Raw genomic sequence first — 27,376 nt, 5'->3', positions numbered from 1 at the left:
TAGTTGCTTTACGTCGCTCCGACACAGATATGTCTTATGGCGACGATGGGACAGGGAAGGGCTAGGAGTGGGAAGGAAGTGGCCGTGGCCTTAATTAAGGTACAACCCCAGCATTTGCCTGGTGTGAAAATGGGAAACCACAGAAAACCATTTTCAGGGCTGCCGACAGTGGGGTTCGAACCTACTATCTCCCGAATACTGGATACTGGCCGCATTTAAGCGACTACGGCTATCGAGCTCGGTCGTAAAAACATCATCATCATCATCATCACCGTACCTCGTAGTTACTGCTTTCGCCGCTCAAATGTCAGCCTCCAGCTCTCGTGAGCCCAACTATAAGAAAGATGAAAAAGAGGAGCTTGACACAGCTAATGCCTTATTCAGTATAAGAAACATCTACACTGCGGCAACAAACACAAGCCACAACAAAAACAATAAAACATTATAAGAAAGAGTACGGACTAAATTCTCACAATGTGGTACCGGTGTCAAGAAAGTTTCTACAACTTTTGCAGAATACGCCAAGAATTGGGCAACAGCAATGTAGAGAAATATTTAGATCGATATTGTAACAGCCTTTAATAAATGTACATATTGTCTTCCTTTCCACTTATCCTCATGATGAAGGAACAAACTGCAACGAAACTTAACATTTCGTGAAGAAGACAAATCCTATAAGTTATTTTTCAATTTGTTTTACGTCGCACCGACACAGATAGGTCTTATAGCGATGAAGGGATAGGAAAGGCCTAGGAGTGGGAAGGAAGCGGCCGTGGCGTTAATTAAGGTACAGCCCCAGCATTTGCCTGGTATGAAAATGGGAAACAACGGAAAACCATTTTCTGCGCTGCCGACAGTGGGGCTCGAACCCACTATCTCCTGGATGCAAACTCACAGCTGCGCGTTCCGAACCGCACGGCCAACTCGCCCGGTACCTAACAGTTTACCGGAACGCGTTCTATTATTGCAAATTTGGAAGTGTGCACATTTGTATCAACTAAAACAGTACCAGTAATTTTAGTAACGTGCAGATGTGAAATTAACATTGTAAATAATAATTATTATTATTTATTATTATTATCATCATCATCAGTCACTACTGATTTGCATTTAGGGCAGTCACCCAAGGTGACAGATTCCTTATCTGTTAAATAAAACCATTCGATCAAACTCGGATCCTAGCAAAGCAATACACACACACTTCATTGGCTGATCTAGAGTAACTGTTCGAAGTTTCCCTCGTTAGCAGAAATACTCATCTCAAATCTTGGAATCAATCCTGTCAGCACTTTCAGCAGCATGATAGCCCTACATCGACACATCGGCTATTTCTAGCCGAGTGCAGCCCTTGTGAGGCAGACCCTCCGATGAAGGTGGGCGGCATCTGGCATGTAACTGCGTGTTATTGTGGTGGAGGATAGCGTTATGTGCGGTGTGTGAGTTGCAGGGATATTGGGGACAGCACAAACACCCATCCCCCGGGCCATTGGAATTCGAACCCGGGACCCTCTGAACCGAAGGCCAGTACGCTAACCATTCAGCCAACGAGTCGGACACTCTCCAAATATGACATACATATCTGCACAATCATCCCAGTTGGCGGACGAACAGGTCAGTATTGTGCCCAACGTGCTACAGCAAAGATAACGCTACTTCACCACCAGGTGGAGGTGGCGGTGGTGGGGATTTAAGACGAATTAACAGTAATCAGAAGGGAAACTGTAAGAGGTCCGACACTTTGAAGAATGAAGGTATCGGCAAAAGAAAGGGAAGGGTCACGTAGGACATGAAAATAAAAGATTCCCTACGACTCGATAACCTAATACCGTCGGAGTCGTAAAGGAACAAGATTTGACCAAGGGAGGTCGGATAGGAAAGGTGAAGGCGAGGGGCCTGACACAAGTAAGTGGAACTAAAGCCAGATTCAGTTAGGAGACCCGTGGTCGCCAACTCACACTCCTATCCCTTTACAGTCGCTTTTTACGACAGGCAAAGGATACTGTGGATGTGGTGGTGGTGATTATTGTTTTAAGAGAAAGTACAACTGTGTAACCATCCTCTATTGACACCCCCCCCCCAAAAAAATATCCACAGCATGTTTCCAATCATTCGACCGGATAAGGAAGGGAATGAATGAATCATCTACCTAGCGGCGAGAATAGGAAGCCTGTCGCACTCCTCTGGGGCAATAATTGACAGATGAAATTAAATATTAATCGAGCGTTGCTGGAATGAAAATTGGCTAGAAAAACCGTAGTACCCGGTGAAAAACATGCCCTGCCTACACTTTGTTCAGCACAAATTTCACATGGAATGACCGGGATTCGAACCACGACACTCGATGGTGATTGGTCGGCGCACTGCCGCCTGAGCCACGGAGGCTTCTCTGTTAACACTAATCGGAGAGGATAAATGGAAGGGATCCAATACTTCGAAAAATGAAGGTGAAAAGTCTGTCATGGTGTATATTTTGTGGAATTCTTAATCGAAATAACATACCGTATGTCAGGAAATAGCAGATATAATGGAGCCCAAATGCATCAGAATAATGACCACTATAACCCAACCTAATGTTGATAATAGCGACAATTTCTACGGATCGAAATATGATAGCAAATCTTACCTCTGCAACTTTTGGAGATGCAAGGATTGCGTTCTTCTGAAACCGGTATTTACGGTTTAAACGTTGCTGTGCCGTCTTTATCATACGCATTTCACACTGGTTATTTCTATCCACTCTAGCCAGCTGCTCTTTTAGATTTTCATTACCTGATTTATTGCGAAGAGTCGCGAGGACAATGGGATCGATTTTGGACATTTCTGGATATTGTAAGGATTACGCAGAATACAGTTGTTATGCTCCCGTTATATTCTTCTATGCTACCTATCTGTTAGCCTATAGGTTATAAAAAATTCCAATCAATTATTAATTGCTTTGTTTCTTGGTTGCTATGTAACCGTCAGAAACTGATGAGAATAAAGATTTCTGATTCTATCAGAAAATGAATGAACTAAAAATTTCCGTTTGTATTGCCCGCCGCCATTCGCCAGATACCGGAGCCATCTATGAATCAGTTTCTGACTTCGGGGGTAAACATTTACAGCTGTTGTTATCGATCAATGATGACCATATGCGTTAAAATCATGGCGTTGCGTTTTGGTAGAAGTGCCCGGTTATTACGAAACTGTGCAGCATTTTCAACTAAACTGCCAATTGACAGCCGACATGTAACCCAAAAGCTTGTATTTTCCGAATTCGGAGATGCTCTGAAGGTTGTTCGTCAAGAAGAAGAACCTCTACCAGCTCCAAAACCAAATGAGGTAGGTAAACATGATAACCATGCATTTGCAGGTTATGTCACTCACTGTGTGAAAGATTTCACATAACTTGATGCCAGCAAAGAGAGATCTCCTTCACCGGTTATAGGGAAGCTTGAAAATTGGCTTTAATTAAGAGATTTGTCTTAATCGAATTTTCGGCTGAAAAAACAAATTTTTGTATTTGCTGGGAAGAACGGCCATAGTTACGAACATACTCTTCCCTGTACTCAAATATGATTGCGTATATTGCATTTCAGACAGTCACAAATAATTGGATAATTTTATAGGGTATTCTTCATTATTAACATTTGTTTATTGGTTGGAAAGTTGTAAACTAACTTATTTCTTTATATCTGATTATATTCCTAATAAACATGCCCTGCTTGTGTGTTCAGGTTGTTATAAAAATGCTGGCAGCCCCTGTGAACCCTGCAGATATTAATACTATACAAGGTGTGTACCCTATCAAACCACCTCTTCCAGCAATTCCAGGAAATGAAGGTGTCGGTGAAATAGAAGCAATGGGTTCAGAAGTTGTAGGACTTCAAAAAGGTGACAGAGTGTTGCCTAAAGGTGTTGCTTGGGGCACCTGGCGGTCTCGAGCAGTTTGTGATGCAAATGACCTTATCAAGGTAGGCTTACATGTATTTATTGTATTATTTTATTAGGAAATAGAAAAACTATTGTCCTCTCATTATTTTCAATGCTGTAATGTTCTACTGAATAACTTCATTTGGAAACATATCTCTTATTGACATCTAAGTTTATCATTATATATCTATCCAAACTTAGTTTAAAATAAATGTTATACTCTTGTTATTTACAGATTCCAAATCAGCTTGGTGTAGTGGAAGCTGCTACATTGTCAGTAAATCCTTGCACTGCATATCGAATGTTGAAAGATTTTGTGAAATTGCAGCCTGGAGATACAGTTATTCAGAACGGGGCCAACAGTGCTTGTGGCCAGAATGTGATTCAGATGTGCAAGGCCTGGGGAATAAATTCTATTAACATTGTGAGAAACAGGGACAATATTTGCGAGCTGAGAGGCTATCTCAAAGACTTAGGTGCTACATATGTCTTTACAGAGGAAGAAGTGAGGCAAGTTATTCATTTACAGCATAGCCTAGTTATCATTATTTATCTGCTATTACTTAGGTATGCTCTGTATTCAAACGTAACTTCGGTGTAATGTTGTCTTTTTATACACTTGGAAATTATGTCCACCTGCCTGTTAACCTCAACGTTTCTAGATCTAGAATGCAATCTAGGTTAAGATTACTTACTTATGGTACTTATTTACAGTACTTACTTACTCACTCTATGGCTCTTTGATGACCTTCAAGCTCCTTGACCGCAAATTTCCAGTCAACTCTGTCTTCTACATGCCTCTGCCATCATCTTGTACCAGTAGCTATGTAATCTGCCCCTATATCATCCAGTTATCTCACACAGAGCCGATCTCTCATTCTTCTACCACCTAGATGTTCCATTAGACCCTTCTATGGATACCTTTCTTCTTCTAGTCTATCTGTTGCAGAAGCCCTAACTATCTTAACTTTAACAGATCTTACCAAATCAGGCAATTTATACAAGGATTTTATTTCTTCATTAGTTCTAATTCTCCATATCTCTCCTTCTTTCACCGTGCTGAATATATTCTTTTTCTTCTTCTACCATATCCTCATTGGATGTCGGCTGCCATCAGGGCAATATGGTTCTTGTTCTCAGCAACTGGAAAAAGAGTGGGGGTACTGAGCCCATATCATTCTCGTAGATTATGTAGCCAAGATATTTAATTTATTCCCCAGAATATTATCATTATGGCTGAATTAACAAATACTTCGGTCCCCAGTTCCTGGCAGGCCTTCAGTGGCCAGGGGGTGCTAAGAATCTCCTGGTCAGTACGTAACACAATTACTCATTCAGTTATACTGAATTGCGTTGTATGTATCTATATATACATACTTAATTTCCCGCAACCGAGGCAAATACTGGATCTTCAGGATATTCTCCATTCTACTTTAGCGTTCGAGACTATAGCGCATGACCTTGAGTGTGCCACGCTGATCACCGGGAACTGGCAGTTTGCTTCTATAAATCTATTCGTCTTCGACTTCAACATATTGATAGATCTTCATATGTTATTCGATAGTGTTGTGACTTTGTGCCTGACGGTGTGTAAAAACTGACCCATTTGACCGTTCTCCGCTGTTCATAAACATTGTGAGACTTTACCTATCATTGCGTGTACCATACCACCATTCATAAAATTACGCACTGTTTTCTTTTAAGTGACTCACAGTTTCTACCCCCATCATCATTTTATATTGCCTCTTATACCGATCCAGAGTTCACTTAATCCTTTTCTTTTTCATATGCATTGTTTTTCATGTTTTTTATGTTTTGATCGGCTGACGATGACCTGGACTATGGTCGAAACCGGTCCCAATTCTAATTACTATTAAATAAGAATGTAATCACTACATTTCTTTCTCTTATGTATTGAATAGGTTGAACCTCTTTTTCAATTATTCAATTTTAACGTTAATGCTAAGGGTTGAGCAGTTCTGTAGATACGTAGAACGGAAACAGAACTTTTTAAAGCTCTTCTGTTGTGTTTGTATGATCACAAATGTTCCGACATAATGTTTGCTCCAAGAATAACTTGTTTTAACATAAGAATTTAAGTAGCTAGGAGTTCTCGAGCATTGCATAGAATGTAAATAATCCCTGCCCTTCTGAATATAATTCTTCGCGTGGTCTGGGGGCAGGCAATCCGAGAACATATATCGAGCACTATGTTTGCGGTTGGAAGGTGTAAAATGGCCTCGTACAAATTAAGTGGGTTGAGCATTAGTGTAATTGGTGTAATTGTGAAAGATTTGAACTTGAATGAAGATTGTCTCCTGGAACTTGATTTAGGGTGCTTCAGAAATATTCAGTGAATCTGAAGTTGAAGGTTCCAGATCATCAGAACATGATAACCTTCAGTAACGTACAAGCCTGCCTATGCTGATTTTATGAAGTTCCCACATAATGCAAAAGTGTACAAGTAAATAAAATTCTGCATATTCAGTGTTTGTGAAAATATGTATAGTATTTCATTCCAACTAAAGTTTTGCAACAAAAATTGTTTTTGCCTTGAGAACAGATAGCAGTATAGCCAAATATTTCCAGAACTATAAATGCAAGTAAAAGTATGTGACCAGCTAAACAAATTCAAGTTTAAGGGTTAATTTTTACAATGTACATTTATTACTAGTATGGTAACTGACTGATATTTCTGATTTTCAGTATTAAAAACTCTGAATAAGGTACCACATTTAGAAAAGTATTGTTTCTGCTTCCTCCTTGAGGAAGTTGTCTGATGAAAAACTAATATCTGGCATTAGTTATATTTGCCGCTTAATTAACCTCTAATAACTGAGGTCTTGATTTGTAACACTAATCACGAGGTCCAGTCAGAATTTGTATAAATTTTACCATTGTCTAGTACTCAATAATGACCTTTTCTGATGGGGAAGTATGCACATAGTAATGAAATAATGTACCGTTTGTTGACAATCTTTTTAATTGTGATGAAAGGTAGCAATAAACGAAAAAAAATTGTATATCACAAAGTAACATGACTAATTCTACTGCAGTTTCTTAGAACACTGACATGAATAACTTAAAATGGTGGAAATTAAGATTATTAGCACAGAAAAAATCTGAAAGGTAGGAACTTAGTCTCCATTCCTACTCATGTTGAGTGCATCAGGCGCACTCCAAACAGACTGATTTCTTGCACCCGTGGCACAAGTTTGAGGTTTTCCTCTTCTTCTATTTTGGATCACACAGATAACACATTTTCCTTTTTTGTAGCTTTTCATTCGAGGGTAGTGGTTCTTATGATATTCTCATTACTCTGTGGATGCAAAATCTCAGCTCGAAAATAAGATGAAAATTGTTCACTCTTCTTTCCATCTGCGGTTTCACAAAAGAGGAGGCGAGATCCAACATGAAATCTAACCTTGTTCTCACTGGATTATCCATGAATGCATTGACAACACTGATTTCCAAGACCCTGTAGAAAATAGCCATAGGCTAGGTCACCAACGTGTGCATCATCCAATGCAATAAACCATACACTTTCATTCAAGGCATATACACCTCCTTTGTTGCAGTTATAGTATATTGTGATTTCAAATTATGAACTCTGTATCAATTGCACTGTCATTGTGCATTGAAGACCAGACAATTACAGCTCGCCCCTTCTTTGGGACTTCTGACACCAAAGTTAATGTCTCCGATAAATGCAAATAGAGATGATCCTACTTCTCTTGACTTTGTTGACAAAAATGCCAGTGGAATTCCCTGTGTATTCTTTTAAAGAGTTCCTATGTATGTTGCATTCTTGTCTTTGACATATTTCACGACTTCTTTCACTCCAACCAGTTGTCTGTAGTTATATTTCTGTTAGATCCATGTAGGGGGGCACTGGGTCGAAGTACTGCTTTAGCCAGGCTGAGTGGCTCAGACGGTTAAGGCACTGGTCTTCTGACCCTAACTTGGCAGGTTCAATCCTGGCTCAGTCCGGTAGTATTTGGAGGTAGATTTACTGGCACGTAAAAGAACTCCTGCGGGACCAAATTCCAGCATCTCGCACCTCGGTGTCTCCGAAAACCGTACAAGTAGTTAGTGAGACATAAAGCCAGTAACATTATTATTGTTATTATTATTATTATTATTATTATTATTATTATTATTATTATTATTATTATTATTATTATTATTATTATTATTATTATTGAAGTACTGCTCGAGTAGGTTTCAAAAGACATTGTTCTTGTACACTTAGTATTGACCTATCAGAGTTCTTACTACAATAGATGTTACTACTGGAAATAATATTGTTTGTTACATCAGAAGGCAATTCAGATTTAGCCCATACTTACACGGCTTACTGGACATATCATTCAATACTGCTTCGCATTTAGGGCAGTCACCCAGATGGCAGATTTCCTGTCTGTTGTTTTCCTAGCCTTTTCTTAAATTATTTCAAAGGAATTGTATATTTATTGAACATCTTCCTTGGTAAGTTATTCCAATCCCTAACCCCCCTTACTGTAAACGAATATTTGCCCCAATTTGTCCTCCTGAATTCCAAATTCACCAAGCTCAATAGCTGCAGTCACTTAAGTGCAGCTAGTATCCAATATTACATGTGATAAATATAATTCGTTATCCATATTGATGATATTTGATTGAAATAATAACAATAAGTTATTTTATTAATTTGACCACCTAATCAATACAATAAAGCTTCTCTTTGGTGAATTACATTGACATGTTAATTAAAATGGTACATTTTTTGCCTTACATGTAGGCATCATCAGCCATTGGTTTAACCTTGAAATAAAATCAGGCACCTGATTTACATACGAGGGCGAATCAATAAATAAGTCTCAAAACTGAATTGAGGCAAAAATAAACAAAGTAACTTTCTGACATTTATTTCACTTTTCCACATATTCACCCTGTACATTCAGGCACTTACGCCATCTCTTTACAAGTCCTTGAAAGCCAGCAGCAAAGAAGTCCTTTGGCTGCTGTCGCAGCCAGCGTGTAACCTCATAGATTATGGCATCATCTGTATCAAAATGACGGCCACCCAAATGATTTTTTTAGGGGCCCAAACAGATGAAAATCACTGGGGGCTAAGTCAGGAGTTGATGCACACACTGCAGTGTGGTTGCAGTTGACACTTCCACAGGACGACCAGGACACACCCCATCTCTGATGTTTTTCCTTTCATGGTTAAACTTCTGGATCCAATTGAACACAGCTTTCCATGAGAAACAGTTTTCACCATAGACGGGATGCATTTCGTGATGCACTTCTTCTGTGGATAATCCTTTGGCCCATAAAAAAAAAAAAAACGCACAACTGCACGCTGTTCTCGTGTATAGTCATGCAACACATGTGCCATCATGCACTAACAGCCTCTGACTGACTGAGTGCCTGCGAGGTGTCATACGACAGGCATACATATGCTGCCATCTGCTGGCAAAACTTGCGCACTGAATTTCAAATGGTATAAGGTCCACACATGTTTGCGACTTATTTATTGACTTACCCACGTATAAATAAAATGAAACGAATTTATAAAAAGCCTTGAAGAGACTTGAAAGAAAATTAACATATGGTAAAACACGTTAGCTACATTCAACTGTCACATTGGCTTTTCGACCAGCATGTCAACAAACCTACATGTCTTAACAATATTATAGCATCATATCAAATGAGATGGCCCATAGAGGTCCAATATCAACATTGTATATTAACCTTCAACTACAACCTCGTACTTCTTCATCAAAGTGAACCACATCATCACCATATGCTATTGATTTTTGACTTTTATCTTACGATAACAAATAATTACAGGCACTTGACCATCTTTCATCATTATTTTATTCAACATCATGTTTTAAAAGATACTATTTTGATCGTCATTCTCATTGTTATCTAGTTCTAACCGCTAGTCGGTAAACATCATTTTATAGCAATTTTACCACTTGTCTATAACAAACTGTTGCTTTATTCATTTTACTTAGTAGTCTTCCATTGTCACTATTGCAAATACTTCCACCAAACATAAACTTCTAACTCATAGCATAGTTTTTAAAACCAACATTGTACTAGTCTTTTACCATATGTTAATTTTCTTTCAACTCTTTTCAAGGCTTTTTATAAATTAGTTTTATTTTATTTATATGTAAATCAGGTGCCTGATTTTATTTCAAGGTTAAACCATGGCTGATGATGCCTATATGTAAGGCAAAAATGTACCATTTTAATTAACATGTCAATGTAATTCAACAAAGACAAGATTTATTGGATTGATTAGGTGGTCAAATTAATAAAATCACTTATTGTTATTATTTCAGTAGTATCCAGTATTCGGAAGATAGTGGGTTCGAACTTCACTGTCGGCAGCCCTGAAGATGGTTTTCTGTGGTTTCCCATTTTCACACCAGGCATATGCGGGGCTGTACCTTAATTAAGGCCACGGCTGCTTCCTTCCTACTCCTAGCCCTTTCCTGTCCCATCATCGTCATAAGACCTATCTGTGTCGGTGCGACGAAAAAGCAACTTAAAAAAAGAAAGAATTCCAACTTTGTCTTCATATTGTGATCTTTCCTATTTTTAAAGACACCACTCAGACTTATTCATCTACTAATGTCATTCCATGCCATCTCTCCACTGACAGCTCGGAACATACAACTTATGATATCACAAATGAGCTAGCTGGAAAATTTATAATGTCCAATAACGGACCCTTTATATGGTATTACAGACAGTCGAGCAGCTCGCCTCCTTTCTCCCAAGTCTTCCCAGCCCGAACTTTGCAATATTTTTGTAATGCTACTGTTTTGTCAGAAGTTACCCAGAACAAATCAAGCTGCTATTCTTTGTATTTTTTCCAGTTCTTGAATCAAGTAAACCTGATGAGGTTCCCATACACTGGAACCATACTCTGTTCGGGGTCTTACCAGAGACATATATGCCCTCTCCTTTATATCCTTACTGCAATGCCTAAATACCCTCATAACCATGTGCAGAGATCTGTATCCTTTATTTACAATCTCATTTATGTGATTACCCCCATAAGGAACTTTCACCCCATCAGTGCAGTAATTAAAACTGAGATGACTTCTCCTAGTTGTAAAACTCGCAACCTGACTTTTAATCCCGTTTATCATTATACCATTGCCTGCTGTCCATATCACAACATTATCGAGGTCATTTTTCAGTTGCTCAGAGTCTTGTAACTTACTTATTACTCTATATAGAATAACATCATCTGCAAAAACCCTTATCTCTGATTCCACTTCTTTACTCATATCATTTATATATATATATAAGAAAACATAAAGGTCCAATAATACTACCTTGACGAATTCCCATCTTAATTAAAACAGGGTCAAATAGTTTCCTCTACCCTAATTCTCTGAGATCTATTTTCTAGAAATATAGCCACCCATTCAGTCACTCTTGGCTAGTCCAATTGCACTTATTTTGCCAGTAGTCTCCCATGATCCACCTTATCAAATACCATACACAGGTCAATCGTCATACAGTCCATTTGACCTCCTGTATCCAAGATATCTGCTATATCTTGCTGGAATCCTACAGGTTGAGCTTCAGTGTGATAACCTTTCCTTAACCTAAACTGCCTTCTATCAAACCAGTTACCGAGCTCGATAGCTGCAGTCGCTTAAGTGCGGCCAGTATCCAGTATTCGGGAGATAGTAGGTTCGAACCCCACTGTCGGCAGCCCAGAAAATGGTTTTCCGTGGTTTCCCATTTTCACACCAGGCAAATGCTGGGGCTGTACCTTAATTAAGGCCACGGCCGCTTCCCTCCCACTCCTAGCCCTTTCCTGTCCCATCGTCGCCATAAGACCTATCTGTGTCAGTGCGACGTAAAGCAACTAGCAAAAAAAAAAATCAAACCAGTTATTAATTTCGCAAACATGTCTAATATAATCGGAAATAATGCTTTCCCGGAACTTACATGCCAAATATATGTCAAACTGACTGGCCTGTAATTTTTGGCTTTATATCTATCCCCTTTCCTTTATTCACAGGGGCTACTATAGCAACTCTCCATTCATTTGGTATAGCTCCTTGATGCAAACAATAATCAAATAAGTACTTCAGATATGGTACTATATCCGAACACATTTGTTGTAGTATATCCTCCAAAATCTTATCAATTCCAGCCGCTTTTCTAGTTTTCAACTTCTGTACCTTATTGTAAATTAGCTGATGTACCCGTGCTTCGCTACGGAATTCTCAGACTGACTTTGTGGTTTTCCTAACTGAAGTCAACATAAGTCATTACAAAAACGTCAGTAAGAATGTAGCGATTAAAAGCATAAAAAATAATTCATCAAATGAAAAACTGCACATTTTCTCACTTTTAATGAACAGTACAACGATTGCAAGTGACTAATCTCATGTTTTAATCCGTATTGAAGTGTGTTATTTGTAATAACAAAGTTTTTATTTTAATCCACCTGTTCAATACATTATAATGTTGTCACATTTAAAATATCTTCATTAATTGACAAGTTATTTGTGGGACATGTTTCGCTCCCTTACAGAGCATCATCAGCCAGATCTGAAACTCGAAGTATTTTTATGTTATAAACAATGACTCCAGAACTATTGAAACATTTTTCCACAAACTTAAACCTACTCTATTAGAATATCATAAAATACATAAACTTTGATCATGCCTTAATAACATGGGCTTAGGAGATATACATTAAAATTGTGGTAGAATGAGTTATTCTAAAATACTTAAAACAAGTAGCATGTTTAACATCTTTGAAATAGGTGACATTCAATCTTAAGAACTAAATTTGAAAGTTTCTTTGCAATGAGATCTGGTTAAAAAAAATTTATATCCTTTAAGGATAAGACTATAAAGATTCAAAGATCTCGTCGATTTGATAATTGGACTTGTGACAGGATCAACCAAATCTGAATCTTGGAGAATTGTTACGTTTGTAAACATTGACTCAAGAACTATTAAACCATTATTTTACAAACTCAAACTTGATTTACTAGAGTATCATAAAATTCAGAATCTTTGGTGACATGCCTTTAATAACTTGGGTTTAGTAGGAGAGACACATTAAAATTGTGGTAGAATGAGTTGTTCTAAAATACTTAAAACAAGTAGCATGTCTAACATCTTAGAAAGACTTGAAATTCAATCTTAAGAACTAAATTTTACAACTGTAGAAAAAGACCTAAAAATTATCAAAAAGATAGAAAAGGGAAAATTAATGACAGGATTAGAAAATATCTATATCCGTTTAGACCAGCATTTCAATAAAGAGTATCCAGCATTCGGGAGGTAGTGGGTTCGAACTCCACTGTCGACAGCCCTGAAGATGGTTTTCCGTGGTTTCCCATTTTCACACCAGGCAAATGCTGGGGCTGTACCTTAATTAAGGCCACGGTCTCTTCCTTCCAACTCCTTGGCCTTTCCTGTCCCATTGTCGCCATAAGACCTATCTGTGTCGGTGCGACGTAGAACAACTTGTAAAAAAATATTCAATAAAGAAAAAATTTAAATGACGAAATCGAAATAAGAAATCCTTTTCACGAACAATTACCTGAACTTTTACAAATGCTTAATCTAGAAAAAAGCAGTTTTGCCAAAGTTTTTATCCCCAAAACAAATAATAATCATGGAACACAACCCCTCCCTGCGACCCTACTAGACATTCCCCTTCCAAAACTAAACCTACTAACAGTTCTCCTCGTACCCCTACTCCCTCCCCTCAACTCCTACCATCTCACTCATACAACACAAGGAGTAGACACGGAACAGCAAGCAGTAGCCATACAACCTTAGTTAACACCAAATTGACAAACGGCAGTTGCAGGGGTAAGTAAAGTTCGAGAAGCACGCAATTAACAAGCAATACAACTTCCGATTACTTACAAGGTTCCTTTTCTTGTTACAGAAATACAACAAGATAAACTACTTAACAACTTTTAACCACGATCGTCGATTTACATCCCTTCACATACCTTTTTAAATCTGCAATTTCAACGTATGGTCACCGACGTCAACCAGAGCTATTTATTCAACAGCTCTTGCCGTGGTCAAATGACAACAAGTATTTAAATTTCATGAAGATCAATATCATCCTGTTACAAATACAATTATCAAATCGACGAGATTTTTGAATCTTTATAGACTCCTTATCCTTAAGGGATATAAAATTCTTTCACCAGACCTCATTGCAAAGAAATTTTCAAATTTAGTTCTTAAGATTGAATTTCAAGTCTTTCTAAGATGTTAGACATGCTACTTGTTTTAAGTATTTTAGAACAACTCATTCTACCACAATTATGTGTCTCTCCTACTAAACCCAAGTTATTAAGGCATGTCACCAAAGATTCTGAAAGATTCTAGTAAATCAAGTTTGAGTTTGTGAAATAATGGTTTAATAGTTCTTGAGTCAATGTTTACAAATGTAACTTAACCATTCTTCAATATTCAGATTTGGTTGATCCTGTCACAAGTCCAATTATCAAATCGACGAGATCTTTGAATGTTTATAGAGTCTTATCCTTAAAGGATATAAAAAAATTTTACCAGATCTCATTGCAAAGAAACTTTCAAATCTAGTTCTTAAGATTGAATTTCACATATTTCAAAGATGTTAATCATGCTACTTGTTTTAAGTATTTTAGAATAACTCATTCTACCACAATTTTAATGTGTATCTCCTACTAAAGCCCATGTTATTAAGGCATGATCAAAGTGTATGTATTTTATGATATTCTAATAGAGTAGGTTTAAGTTTGTGAAAAATGTTTCAATAGTTCTGCAGTCATTGTTTACGAACATAACCATTCTTCGAGTTTCAGATCTGGCTGATGATGCTCTGTAAGGGAGCGAAACATGTCCCACAAATAACTTGTCAATTAATGAAGGTATTTTAAATGTGACAACATTATAATGTATTGAACAGGTGGATTAGAATAAAAACTTTGTTATTACAGTACTACGGTGCCAATCTAACAGTCCAAATTTCCAGAGCTGGAATGACCAGGCTGCAGACTGCCGTGAGCACCCCTCTGCCATTATTCCATTAAATATGCACACTGCTCATTCCAATCAGTGCCTCAGAGTAGCGATTGAATTACTCGAATGCTACGATGAACCAGTGTGTTACATACCAGTAGCATCAGAAAATTTACGTACCAGAGGAGTGGCATGCTAAAGAAGAAAGTTATCTAACTCCCCAGCTACTTCCCGCCAATATTCAAGCCGGCTGTTACACTCCGTACTACCGAGCGACTTGACATATGGTTAGGGGCACGCAGCTATGAGCTTGCATCCGGGAGATAGTGGGTTCGAACCTCACTGTTGGTAGCTCTGAAGACGGTATTCTGTGGTTTCGCATTTTCACAGCAGGCAAATGTTGGGGATGTACCTTAATTAATGCCAAGGCCGCTTCCTTCACACTCCTAGACTTTTCCTATCCCATCTTTGCTCATTCCAATCAGTGCCTCAGAGTAGAGATTGAATTACTCGAATGCTACGATGAACCAGTGTGTTACATACCAGTAGCATCAGAAAATTTACGTACCAGAGGAGTGGCATGCTAAAGAAGAAAGTTATCTAACTCCCCAGCTACTTCCCGCCAATATTCAAGCCGGCTGTTACACACTTACCTATCCCATCGTCGCCATAAGACCTACCTGTGTTGATGCGACGTAAAGCAAATTTTAAATAACTCGGTACACAGCAGCAATCCTGTCTGTCGGAGATGAGTGGCAACAGACAAGACAGAGCACATCACAACAAACAATGGTCAATGTAATGTTATTGTTGATCAATTTTGTGAGCTTTTTATATTGTAGACCTTCACATTTAGTTTTCTTTCGACTCTGTGATATTAGGGCGTCTTATAAAATTATTCATTGCGTAGACCGTAGTTCCTTATTCTCCGACTTTACATACCGATTTTCATTAAATTCTGTTTGACCATTTTCTCGTGACTCGGCGCTGATATGGACTTAGTAACGATAATCCAAATTCATTAATATCTCTGTGATCATAGCTGTTACAGTAACAATGTATAAGACATAAATGATCAAAAATTTAATACTGTGTAACTTTAGTTATGTAGTATTCATCGATATGACCACTAATAATATACATATTTGAGAATTAAATTTTAGGCCTTCCCCTAAACTACCATTTTCTCAGCGTGACTAAAATTATTTATAGCCTAGATTGAAGCGATTTATTCCCCGACTTCGCCTACTGATTTTCATTAAGATAGAACCAGTAATAACATAAATATTTGAGAATTAAATTTTAGGTGTTCCCCTAAACTACCATTTCAGTCTGTGTAAATACAACTATTTATTACCTATATTATATCTACTTATTCCCCCGACTTTGCATACAGATTTTCATTAAGATACGACCGCTAATAACATACTTATTTGAGAATTAAATTTTAGGCCTTCCTCTAAACTACCATTTCACTCAGCGTGAACAAAATTATTTTTGGCCTAGATTGTAGCGACATATTCTCCGACTTTGCATACTCATTTTCAGTAAATTCTCTTCAGCCGTTTTCTTGTGATGCGTGTACATACATATAGACAGACAGACAGACAGAAATTACGGAAAATTAAAAAGTGCATTTCCTTGTTACTGTGGGCACAACTGATACAGAAATACCATCCTTTTTAAATTCTGAGCAATGTACAGACAAAACTCTTATATATATAGATGTCATTGTTATCATAGGTAAATTCACAATCTTTACATACTGCTGACTAATACTTCTGCCTTTTGAAGATCCTCACATACACTCTCCCTTTGTTCAATATTGATTCCTGGAATGTCCTTGGAACCTGTTTCCACCTTAACGTTCCTATACATACACTTTCATTTTTCACTAAAATTTATATGACTGCCAATTATGCTTGCCCTCATATTATCCTGATTGACTCCTTTGCTAGATTCAATTTCGTAGTAAGTTCCTTCAATTTCTCCTTACTTCCACAACCATTTCTAATTCTATTTCTTTCCAGCCTGCACCTCCTTCTTAGTCTCTTTATTTCTCTGTTATAATAAAATGGGTCTTTACCATTTCTTACCACCTTCAAAGGTCCCAGAGTCGGTTTACATTTTTATTTACCGTTTTCCACCGATCATAGTTACTTTCTAAACACTCCCTCATGCCTGTTTTATCAGTCATATGGTACTGCCTAATAGTCCTACTTTTAAGCCCTTCCTTTCTATCACATTTATTTTTAAGTACAACAAAAATAGCTTCCTGATCACTAATACTATTAATTACTTCGGTTTCTCTATAGAGTTCATCTGGTTTTACCAGTACCACGTCCAGAATATTCTTCCCTCTAGTTGGTTCCATCACTTTCTGAATCAGCTGTCCTTCCCATATTAACTTATTTACCACTTGTTGGTCATGTTTCCTGTCGCTCACATTACCTACCCAATTGACATTTGGTAAATTGAGATTTCCCACTACAATCACTTTCCTTTCCATGTCGTTTCCCACATAGCTGATTGTCTTATTGAATAATTGTGAATCAGCATCAGCACTACCCTATCCCAGTCTATACACTCCAAAGACTCAAGTTGCCTATTATCTTTAGAAATGAACCTTACACCTAGAATTTCATGTTTGTCATCTGTAACCTTTTTGTAGCTTACAAATTCTCCTTTCATCAGAATGAATACTCCTCCTACCATCCTATCCTTTCTCTACGATACACACTCCAGTTCCGTGAGAAAATTTCTGTATCCATTATATAATTTCTCAGCCTTGATTCAACTCCTGTTATAATATCTAGTATCTATTAAATTACTTAATTATATTCCTTTATATACAATACTTCAACACTAACATTTTTATGTCATCCCTACTTGACTTCCAGATCCCTGTACCCTTATCACCACTCCCTAGACCACCCCTTTTCCCTGAATGTACCTCCCTATAACCCTTCTAAACAAATGTCCTAACTTAAACATACCACTGCGGTTTAAGTGAGGGCCATCTGATCGTATATCCCTATCTCCTACCCACCCATTAGGATCTAGAAATCTCACTCCCAGTTTTCCACATACCCACTCCATAGTCTCATTTAAATCCCCAATCATCTTCCAATCAGTATCACTCCTACACAGTTTTCCACTGAAACAATATCCGCTTCCTTAAACTTTACCCGTGCTGCATTTACCAGATCCCACACATCCCCAAGTATGTAGGTACTTGTACCTGCTTGCCTTACGTTTTTGGTACAAACGTGAAACACTACCACCGTCCCCTTTCCCTCCTCCTTCTCTTCTACTTTCCTCAATATCTGCCTCAACCTAATTCCTGGATAACACTCTACCCTGGTTACCTTTCCTCCACACACTTTCCCCATATGTTTAACAGTGGAATCCCGCATTACCAGAGTCTCAACCCTACCCACCTCATTTGATTCCCTCCTCTCCTTGTCAGCCCTATCTTTTCTGACAGCAGCAGAAGCTACTTCCTCCTCCCTTTTCTCCCTCCCATTACCCTGTTCCACCTGTCTTTTCCTATCCTCTACTCTACATTTCCCTTTCCTACTTTTTCCCTTCCTCCTACTTCCACACTTCTTAGCAACAGTGCCCTGTTCCTTATCTTCCCTCTGTTGTTCTACCTACAGTAACTCGTACTGATTTCTCACAGACACCTGTCCTGAATTCTGATCCTGAATGGAGCCCTTAGCCTGCAGTCTCCTTCCCCTTAGAACATTAGACGACCTGTCTTATACAATTCCCTACTTTCCTTCCCATCCCTCGTTTATACCTACTGTATCCTTTACATTGTTTGAGGGAAGCCTACCTTCCTTCCTGTCTTCTGAGAGAATCCTAATTGTCTCCCTCAAACTCTCCAGCTCCTTCCCTCACCGGGCGAGTTGGCCGTGCGGTTAGAGGCACGTGGCTGTGAGCTTGCATCCGGAGATAGTGGGTTCGAATCCCACTGTCGGCAGCCCTGAAGATGGTTTTCCGTGGTTTCCCATTTTCACACCAGGCAAATGCTGGGGCTGTATCTTAATTAAGGCCTCGGCTGCTTCCTTCCAACTCCTAGGCCTTTCCTATCCCATCGTTTCCTAACCTATCTGTGTCGGTGCTACGTAAAACCACTAGCAACTCCTTCCTCACACTCCTTAATGCCTGACCACACCCACAGTTCCTACACTTGCACTACTTAGCCATTCTGTACAGGAAAATGAAAAGAAAAAAAGATTTGTGCAAAAAAAAAGTGAAAGGAAAGAAATATTGTCTAGGACAGTACACTAAGATCACACGACAATAAGGTAATTAATTAATATACTACTACACTACAGTACTACTTAGTCATACTATATCTTTATCCTGCAACACCCTAACAGGATATTAACTGTTGTTAATTACAGAATACCAAAAGGAATTCACAAGAATTACACAATTCTAAACTGCAGTTAAGCCTATCCCAATTACAACAACAGAATTCTAGTAGGAGAGTTGCTACACAGATACTTCTACTATACTACACAAATATTTTACCATAAGCACACTGATTTCCAGTAAGATACTACAGTACACTAAAATAATTTTAAACTACGTTCAGACGTATCCTAATTACAATATGTTACTACTAAGCACAAACAGAAATGAATATTGCAAGTTTGAAATTCGCAAGAACTACTCAAAGATTACCAACAAAGCTATATGTGCAGACAGATTATTATTAGTACTATTTTATCCTACTTTGCTCTAATAGATACACACACGAATATAGCAGGCAAGATACTATCTGTCATATCTACACTACAATTGTCAACTGAAATGTGGTTAGGCTGTATGATTTTACAGCTGGTAGATTACTGTTATATTTTCCCTACTATGCGGGAAAATTACACAATTCTAAACTGTAGTTGAGCCTATCCCAATTACAACAGAATTCTAGTAAGAGAGTTGCTACAGATACTTCTATATACTACACAAATATTTTACCATACAGTATTAAAATAAGAGGTTGTCTACAATACTACGCCGGGGACTTGAACTGCAATGTTCTTGGGATATAGGAATTTGATTATTAACTTTAACTGGATGAATAAACGAAGGTGCAAAGTACAAAGTATGCCGGGGACTTATTACTACAAATTATTGGAATACAGTAATCAGCTTATTCTTGCATTTATTTTTTTTACTTAACTACCATAATATACTCTTTGATCACCTCGGAATGTCCGTCTTCATAGCGTAACGGTTAGTGTTATTAGCTGCCGTCCTCGGAGGCCTGGGTTCGATTCCCGGTACTGCCAGAAATTTAAGAATGGCAGGAGGGCTGGTATGTGGTTGAAATGGTACATGCAGCTCATCTCCAATGGGGGTGTGCCTGAAAAGAGCTGCACCACCTCAGGATGACGACACAAGTTTCTTTTTACCTCTGAATGCACCAAACAATCTTCAACAATCCAAAGACTGTTGAGTAATTATTCAGTGAAATATTGTGTATTCTCTTTAACTTCTTTTTAAATAGAAGTTTACTGGCATACCGTGTTATTTAATTGAATTTATTACCTTCGTGATAGTTTGAACTGATATCTATACGAAATGTCGGGTAAGCTGTGGAAGTTACAACTCCTTTGTAAGTATTATACTTATGAACCTACGGTAATTTTTAAAAAAATTAAAAAGTTAATGTTATTACATAAATTATCTCCTAAACCTAAATTCAAAACAAAGTACACCTAATTAGCCTTCTTAGCCTGTTTAGTCCTCAGCCCGAAGGCTGGTTGGATCCTCAACAGCTCTGCCATCAGCTGTCATAGATGGCCTAGGCATCACTGAAGAGGCATACTAGGGAAATGAGGAGTGAGGTAGTTTCCCGTTGCTTTCCTCACCGGGCCAGAAGTTGCTATTACATATCAGTCTGCCAAGCCCACTGAAATGCATCCACCAACTGACCCTATGAGCAATATTTTCACACCATTCAGAGCAGGGACTGGCTGCAGAAGGAATGGCATTACTAGCATCACTCATACCTCAGTCACTTTCATTTTGTCAAAGCCAAGGATAAAGCTGAGACAGATCAATGAAAGTAACAAGATTGCTCTAGCCCATACCAGAAGACATAGTGCACTGTAAACACTAGGTCCCGCCAGCAAAGGCATCTTCTTAGCCTAGAAAACATAATCTACTGAACACTAACTGAATCACCTGATATAATTTTCAGATTAAATATCACTACTCCCAACTTCTACCATCAAGCATTAAACACCATCCTGGGGGCAAAGGCAGCCAGGCGTAGAGCGCTAACCACTCTACCACATCGAGTGCCGAGGTTACGGATAATAGAAGCCTTTACCTTCCACCCCTCCAAGGGCTTTCATGGCCTGTACGGAGATGACTTTAAATAGTGCTAAATGGATCACACACACATACACTTTCATGACAGACAGGATTAGAGCTTGTAGGAGAATGTCAGATTGGTTGGATCGTTCCTGAGCAGTTGGAACGTTTGGGTTGGGAAGTTTCAACTAAGGTACAGAGAAGAAAGGTAGCCAATGGAGTAGAATCCCACGATGATATTATATTCCAAACTGAATGTAATTACAAGTATGTACACTATGTACAAGTACATTAAGACTTTACTCTGGAAAGTCTTGAGTGAGAAGTTGTCTCTCAGTTTTCCTGTTCGAAATGAGGTTATGAGAAGACTTATTATTATAGATTGCGTAATTGCCCTGTCGACCGACAAGGGTTCTGACTGCAACTCGTCCGCGAATTAGTAGTAGAAGCCCTGAACAATGGCTTCTCGGCCCTTATATATCCTCAGTGGCCCCACCTAATGTTCTAGAACCTTGTAGATTATCCGTCTACGTGACTACCGAACTTTCCGTAGTTCTGATCAATCAGAGGTCTCTATTCTCTGTATATTTCTGATACGTCTTAGCATTGTTTATGGCCTGACCTATGTACCGGTCAACATGACTCACGTCCTCATGCCTGTGATTCTATACGCATGACAAACTTTTCTTACTCAATATTTCTCAACAAGTTGAATTATGACTTCTAATCTTACAATTCTTAATTTCCTGAATATGAATTATATTAAGTTATAATCTTCATATTACTAGGTGTGACTATACCTGTATTCACTTACTGAGTTCTAGCCTTTATGACTGGCTGATTCTAATATATCAGGTACAGCAATTCCTCCTACGTCCCCTTCAGTTCGATACTGGGAGGTAATAGCTGTCCTGAGTTCATGTCCCCAGGAGGACGCGACAACACAAATTTAAACAATTTCAATAGGTTTTAACTACTCTATCACTGTGATAATGCAAGAGCACTCTCAACAGCTAACCATTTACAAGTGCACCCAACAATGGAATTTTGAATCTACAACTCACCCTGAAGCTGGCCAGCATCTCATCAATACAGGCAGAGGATCCAACACTGAATGCACTCTTGACAGTTCCTGACAAATTAGTCAAATACCTCAGAAAATGTTGCTGTAGCAACAAGCTCTTTGTGTTCACTTCTTTTGTCTGGGTTTCCAAATCTTAGGTTGGAGTGAAGAGTTTCAAATCTGTTCCAACTCGTCACGCAACAGTATATTTCCCTTCTGGTACTATCTATCACAAAGATTGACTTTATGCTTTCAGTATTGGATTTAAAAGCTGCAGAGTAAAATAACAAACCTATGAAGGCTTTCAGCTCAGTCGTATCGACAATTCAATTTAAGAATCTCATATTTGCTCTGTATTGATCTTACAATAAAGAAAATATGTACATTAGTCCACCTTGGTCAATACAATAAATGTTAAGTAAAAACACATTAAAGGTACATGTTTTTGGCTGCATTAGGCCTTCTTCAGCCTTGGAAAAGAAATATAAAGTTTACAGAATACTCTAAAGAATCACCACACTATAAAAGTCCATATGAAATAATTCATCTTGAGATGTTTTTAACTTATTGTAACATAAAAACAAACATAACCAAAAAATAATATAGAAGAATATATATAAAGCACTTGTTCTTGAAATCTTGGTGATAAATATCCGTATGTAAAATAGCATCAGAATTTTTGTCCTGTAAAAATGTTTGGAAATTTTATTTCTCTTTCAAGGCTGAAAAAGGCCCAGTAGGGCCAAAATATGTACCTTTAATATGTGTTTACTTAATATTTATTGTATTGACCAAGGTGGACTAATTACGTATTTTCTTTATATCTACAGTTCTCAAGTCTTTCCATGATTTGCACTTGCTTCTCTCTGGTGAATTTTACGTTGTCCATCAAATACCAAGAATATCATCAATTATGAGAAGATTCCATAGTTATATTGGATCAGCTTCAGTACCAATTTGAGCTTCACATCATTAAGCTGAGAGTTCAAAATATTATGTTTTAGTGTCCAAGACTACTTGGGAATGTAGGAAAGATCTTCGGTGTGGTAATAATGTAAATGGAATTGTAAATAAAGGTTACAGATCTCTTCAAATGGTTACGAGGGTATTTAAGATGTAAAGGGAGGGCATACAATTCCGTGGTAAGACCTTAATTAGAATATGATTCCAGTATGTGGGACCCTCACCAGGATTACTTCTTCTTACTGAAATTGTAGAGATGCCTTTCTCGCTCTCGAATATACAGGGAAGGATTCTAGCTGCTGTTCTATCTACTGCACTAGTCGGACTGTACACTGTTAGTTTCAGCTTCCTGTTGTCTTGTAGCCAAAGTGATAACTGCTTATCATCTGATATATCCAAAGACTACACATTTCATTGAGAATTTACTGAAAGATTTGCATATGAAACTTGTATTATAAACTCACATTATTTAAGAGCCCATTTAATTAGATTATGATCATCACCAGTCAGCAGTAAAGATCATAAACACTATTCTAAAACATGCCATATTTATATATGCTTCATATTTAGCAGCAGCTAAGAAATACAATTTTGAAAAGAATTGGAGCTTTTTCAGTTTTAAAATGATTGTAAGAATTTGAATATGAAATACATTTAAATGCTTTTTGTGTTCAATTTGTCCCTTTCTTTACAGGGCTATAGATCTGTTCAAGAAAGCCATTCTTCCAAAACCACGACTGGCACTGAACTGCGTTGGTGGCAAGAATGCTCTGGAAATGATGCGACATTTAGATCAACGTGGTACCATGGTTACATATGGTGGAATGTCAAGACAACCTGTCAGTATACCAACTTCCTCTCTTATCTTCAAAGATATCAGAGTTTTTGGATTTTGGATGACACGTTGGAGTACTGTTCATGAGAGCAGCCCTGAACGAGTTGATATGTTAGATGATATCGTTCAGATGATGGTAAATGGACAGTTGAGACCTCCTGCCCATAAACTGGTAGCCTTCAACAACTACAAAGAGGCCTTATCAAATACTCTGTCATCTAAAGGCTTTACAGGAATGAAATACATTCTTGATTTTCAAAAGGATTGATAATCATTAGGTAGGCTATTGATACAATAATTAATGCTTAAAACAAACAGAATGTTGTTTTTCTCATGCGTGAGAATTCTGAAAGATTACCTTGGGGAGCTGACTTTGTCAGTGTGTGATGATAGCAAAACTGAGAGAGAGCTAATCATGCTTTCTCTTGCTTTGAAAACCAATCTAGATGTGAATACATCAGATATAATGTTTCAAATGTGATTCGTGCTGTACTATTTTATTGTACATTCCTGTATTGTAAATTGTACCTGTGTAAATTATGAAATTTTCTTTGAGGCATTTGAAGTTAAGTTTAAAACCATGCATGTAAATTTGTATGTACAATAAAATATTTATTTTTAGTTACAAGGATAAATGTCAGAGAAGATACACTCATTTACCAACTTGCTGTGACTTCAGACCAACAGGATAATTATGAATTTCCTGCCTTGTCCATTTCATTCTTCTTTGATTTCTCCTCAAATAAGGAATATTGCTAACAATTTTTTCTTGTCTTCTCACTTGCTTTCAGGAAAGTACAACTCCCTCAAATTAACTGAGGGAAAGATCTACAGTAGTGACGCGAACGAATGATGCCTAGAACTGCAAGAACAGTTCTTGCTATTCTAAACCAGCAATGTCAGATGCGAGTAATCAGTTCGGCCATGATGTCACTAGTATGTGCTGTGTACATTGAGTCACCATTATACATAAGTGAGGTAAACTCGAACTTGCAATGGAGTGTGCTACACTGCTTGACAAAAAAAGAAGAAATAGTCAGATACCAATTTAACTTTGCACATGTACACACCATTGGCGGGTATGTAAATGATTAGAGTTGCAATTTTCTGTGACTGGTAGAACAGCCACCAGAATGCGTTAGTGTTGTTACCAGGCATGGTAGAGTATATAAGAGACATGAACAACATCAGATGTTGATTGATCACTGTTAAGGACACAGAGATACCGCGTACTTGTGTGAGACAGCGTTATCAGCACCTGACAGAGTTTGAAAGGGGCCTCAATTGTGGGTCTCCGTTTGGCCAGTTGGTCAAATCGTGCAATACCCAAATTTGTGGAACAGTCAGATGTAACAGTGGCCCGATGTTGGACTGCATGAGAATGTGAGAGCAGGCATACACATCTTGAAGGTTCTGGTCAACCATGTCTGACCCCCAGAAGGGAGGATCGCCATATTGTGCACCAAGCACATCTGCACCTGCCATCCTAAAATAAGTAATGGACTCCTTGCAACATTCTATGTCATCCTGCACCATTAGTCAGAGACTAGCGGCAGTCGGACTAGGAAATTACTACCCCATGCATGGACGGACGTTGACACCACAACACAAACTGCTGCGTTTGAAGTGGTGCTGTGACCAGGAAGCATGGACAGCTGATGAATCTCGCTTCTGCACTACCCCAGATGACCATCATCTGTGAGTATGGCAGTGACCTGGGGAGAAGTTCCATTCTTCCAGTGTTTTGGAGAGGCACAGCGGTGTTTCTCCAGGCGTCACGGTGTGGGGAGCTATTGGTTATGACTTCAGGTCACAGCTAGTAGTGATTGAGGGAGCTCTGACGACACAACAGTAAGTCACAGACATCTTGCGTCCTCATGTGGTAGTATCATGGTGCCATTTTTCTACAGGACAATGTTCGTCCACACTTGGCACGTGTTTCTACAAACTGTCTGCGTGATGCTGAAGTACTCCCATCACCAGAAAGATTCCCAGATCTGTCCGTGACAGAACGTGTGGGACCAACTCAGACATCAACCTCATCCCAGTCCCAGTATTCAGGATATCAAGGACCAGTTACAACAGTTGTATGCCAGCTTGCCTCAGGAGAGGATACAATGGCTTTATGACACCTTTCCCAACCGAATCAATGCATGCAACCAGGCCAGAGAGAATGCAACATCATACTGATAAGTGGGCTCGTACTGCCAAGTTCTTTGTAAATTTGACTTGATTGTGTAATAACTGAAATAACATCACATATCCTCTCAACATGTGAAGTTTCATTTCATTTCCTCTTCCCTTTCTGGATGCTTTAATTTCTTTGTCAGGCAGTGTATTTAACATATTTAATATGATAGTTTTTTTTAAATAAAAATTGGAATAACGTTTAGTTCCTGAAATAGAAGCATCCAGGTAGGAGGAAGAGGTGTATGCATTAGGAACCACTGGTCCATTTAAATGTCTTCCTGGTTGTTATGAATGATTTAAGCCACACAGTAACAATTTAACCTTCGTCTTTCCTAGCATTTAGTCTCGCATTGGTGCAGGGTCCGCTTTTAAGCGTGCCATCCTCCACTTCCTGTAGTCATGGGTGTCAGATTCAGTGACGCCTACAACACGCATGTCTTTCTTGATGCAGTCGAACCATCGCTTCTTGGGATGACCTCGGGATCGAGAACATCCAGATCTAATCAAAGGGCTATATGTATCACTGAGTCTGCAGGGCTTTGGACGACATGACCATACCATGTACAGTAAGTCGTGCTTCTCGTATCTCTTCTGAGATAGGTGCCACTTCCAATCGCCTTTGGACATCTTCATTTCTGACATGGTCCAATCTTGTAAGACCCAGTGACCAACGTAACATTTTCATCTCCATACCATGTAGAACCTGCTCATGCTTCTTAGTTGTAGGCCAGCATTCCGACCCATAGAGTGCAACTGGTTGGACCATGGATTTGTAGACTTTTCCTTTCAGGTGGTTAGGAATTTTCGTGTCACATAGTACACCAGCGGCCTTACACCACTTCAACCATGTAGCATTTACTCGTGCTCGGGAGTCTGGTAATGTCTTTTCATCTGAGGTGACGAGTGATCCAAGGTATTTAAATTGGTTGGTTTTAACTAGATCTTGCCCGTCGATGAGAATAGTATCAGCAGTCTGCAAGCCACATTGCACGTACTCGGTTTTAGTGATGTTAAGGCGCAAAGCCATATGCCCCTAAATGGTCTTTCCAAATTTGCAGATTTTCCAG

The 27,376-nt window shown here is 38.5% G+C and overlaps 1 protein-coding gene across 1 annotated transcript; it reads left to right on the top strand.

The window, feature by feature from the left end:
• The first annotated feature begins 3,101 nt into the window (after nt 1–3,101).
• LOC136882054 (enoyl-[acyl-carrier-protein] reductase, mitochondrial) lies at nt 3,102–24,754 on the top strand. Its single transcript, XM_067154561.1, has 4 exons — nt 3,102–3,321; nt 3,717–3,953; nt 4,148–4,422; nt 23,979–24,754. Exons 1-4 carry the CDS (start codon nt 3,121–3,123, stop codon nt 24,385–24,387), a joined length of 1,122 nt encoding a protein of 373 aa, XP_067010662.1. The 5' UTR covers nt 3,102–3,120; the 3' UTR covers nt 24,388–24,754.
• The last annotated feature ends 2,622 nt before the right edge of the window (nt 24,755–27,376 follow it).

Source organism: Anabrus simplex, chromosome 1, assembly GCF_040414725.1.
Source record: "Anabrus simplex isolate iqAnaSimp1 chromosome 1, ASM4041472v1, whole genome shotgun sequence".
Taxonomy (NCBI): Eukaryota; Metazoa; Arthropoda; class Insecta; order Orthoptera; family Tettigoniidae; genus Anabrus; species Anabrus simplex.
Note: the sequence above shows the minus strand (reverse complement) of the source record. Positions and strands in the feature narration are given on the sequence as shown.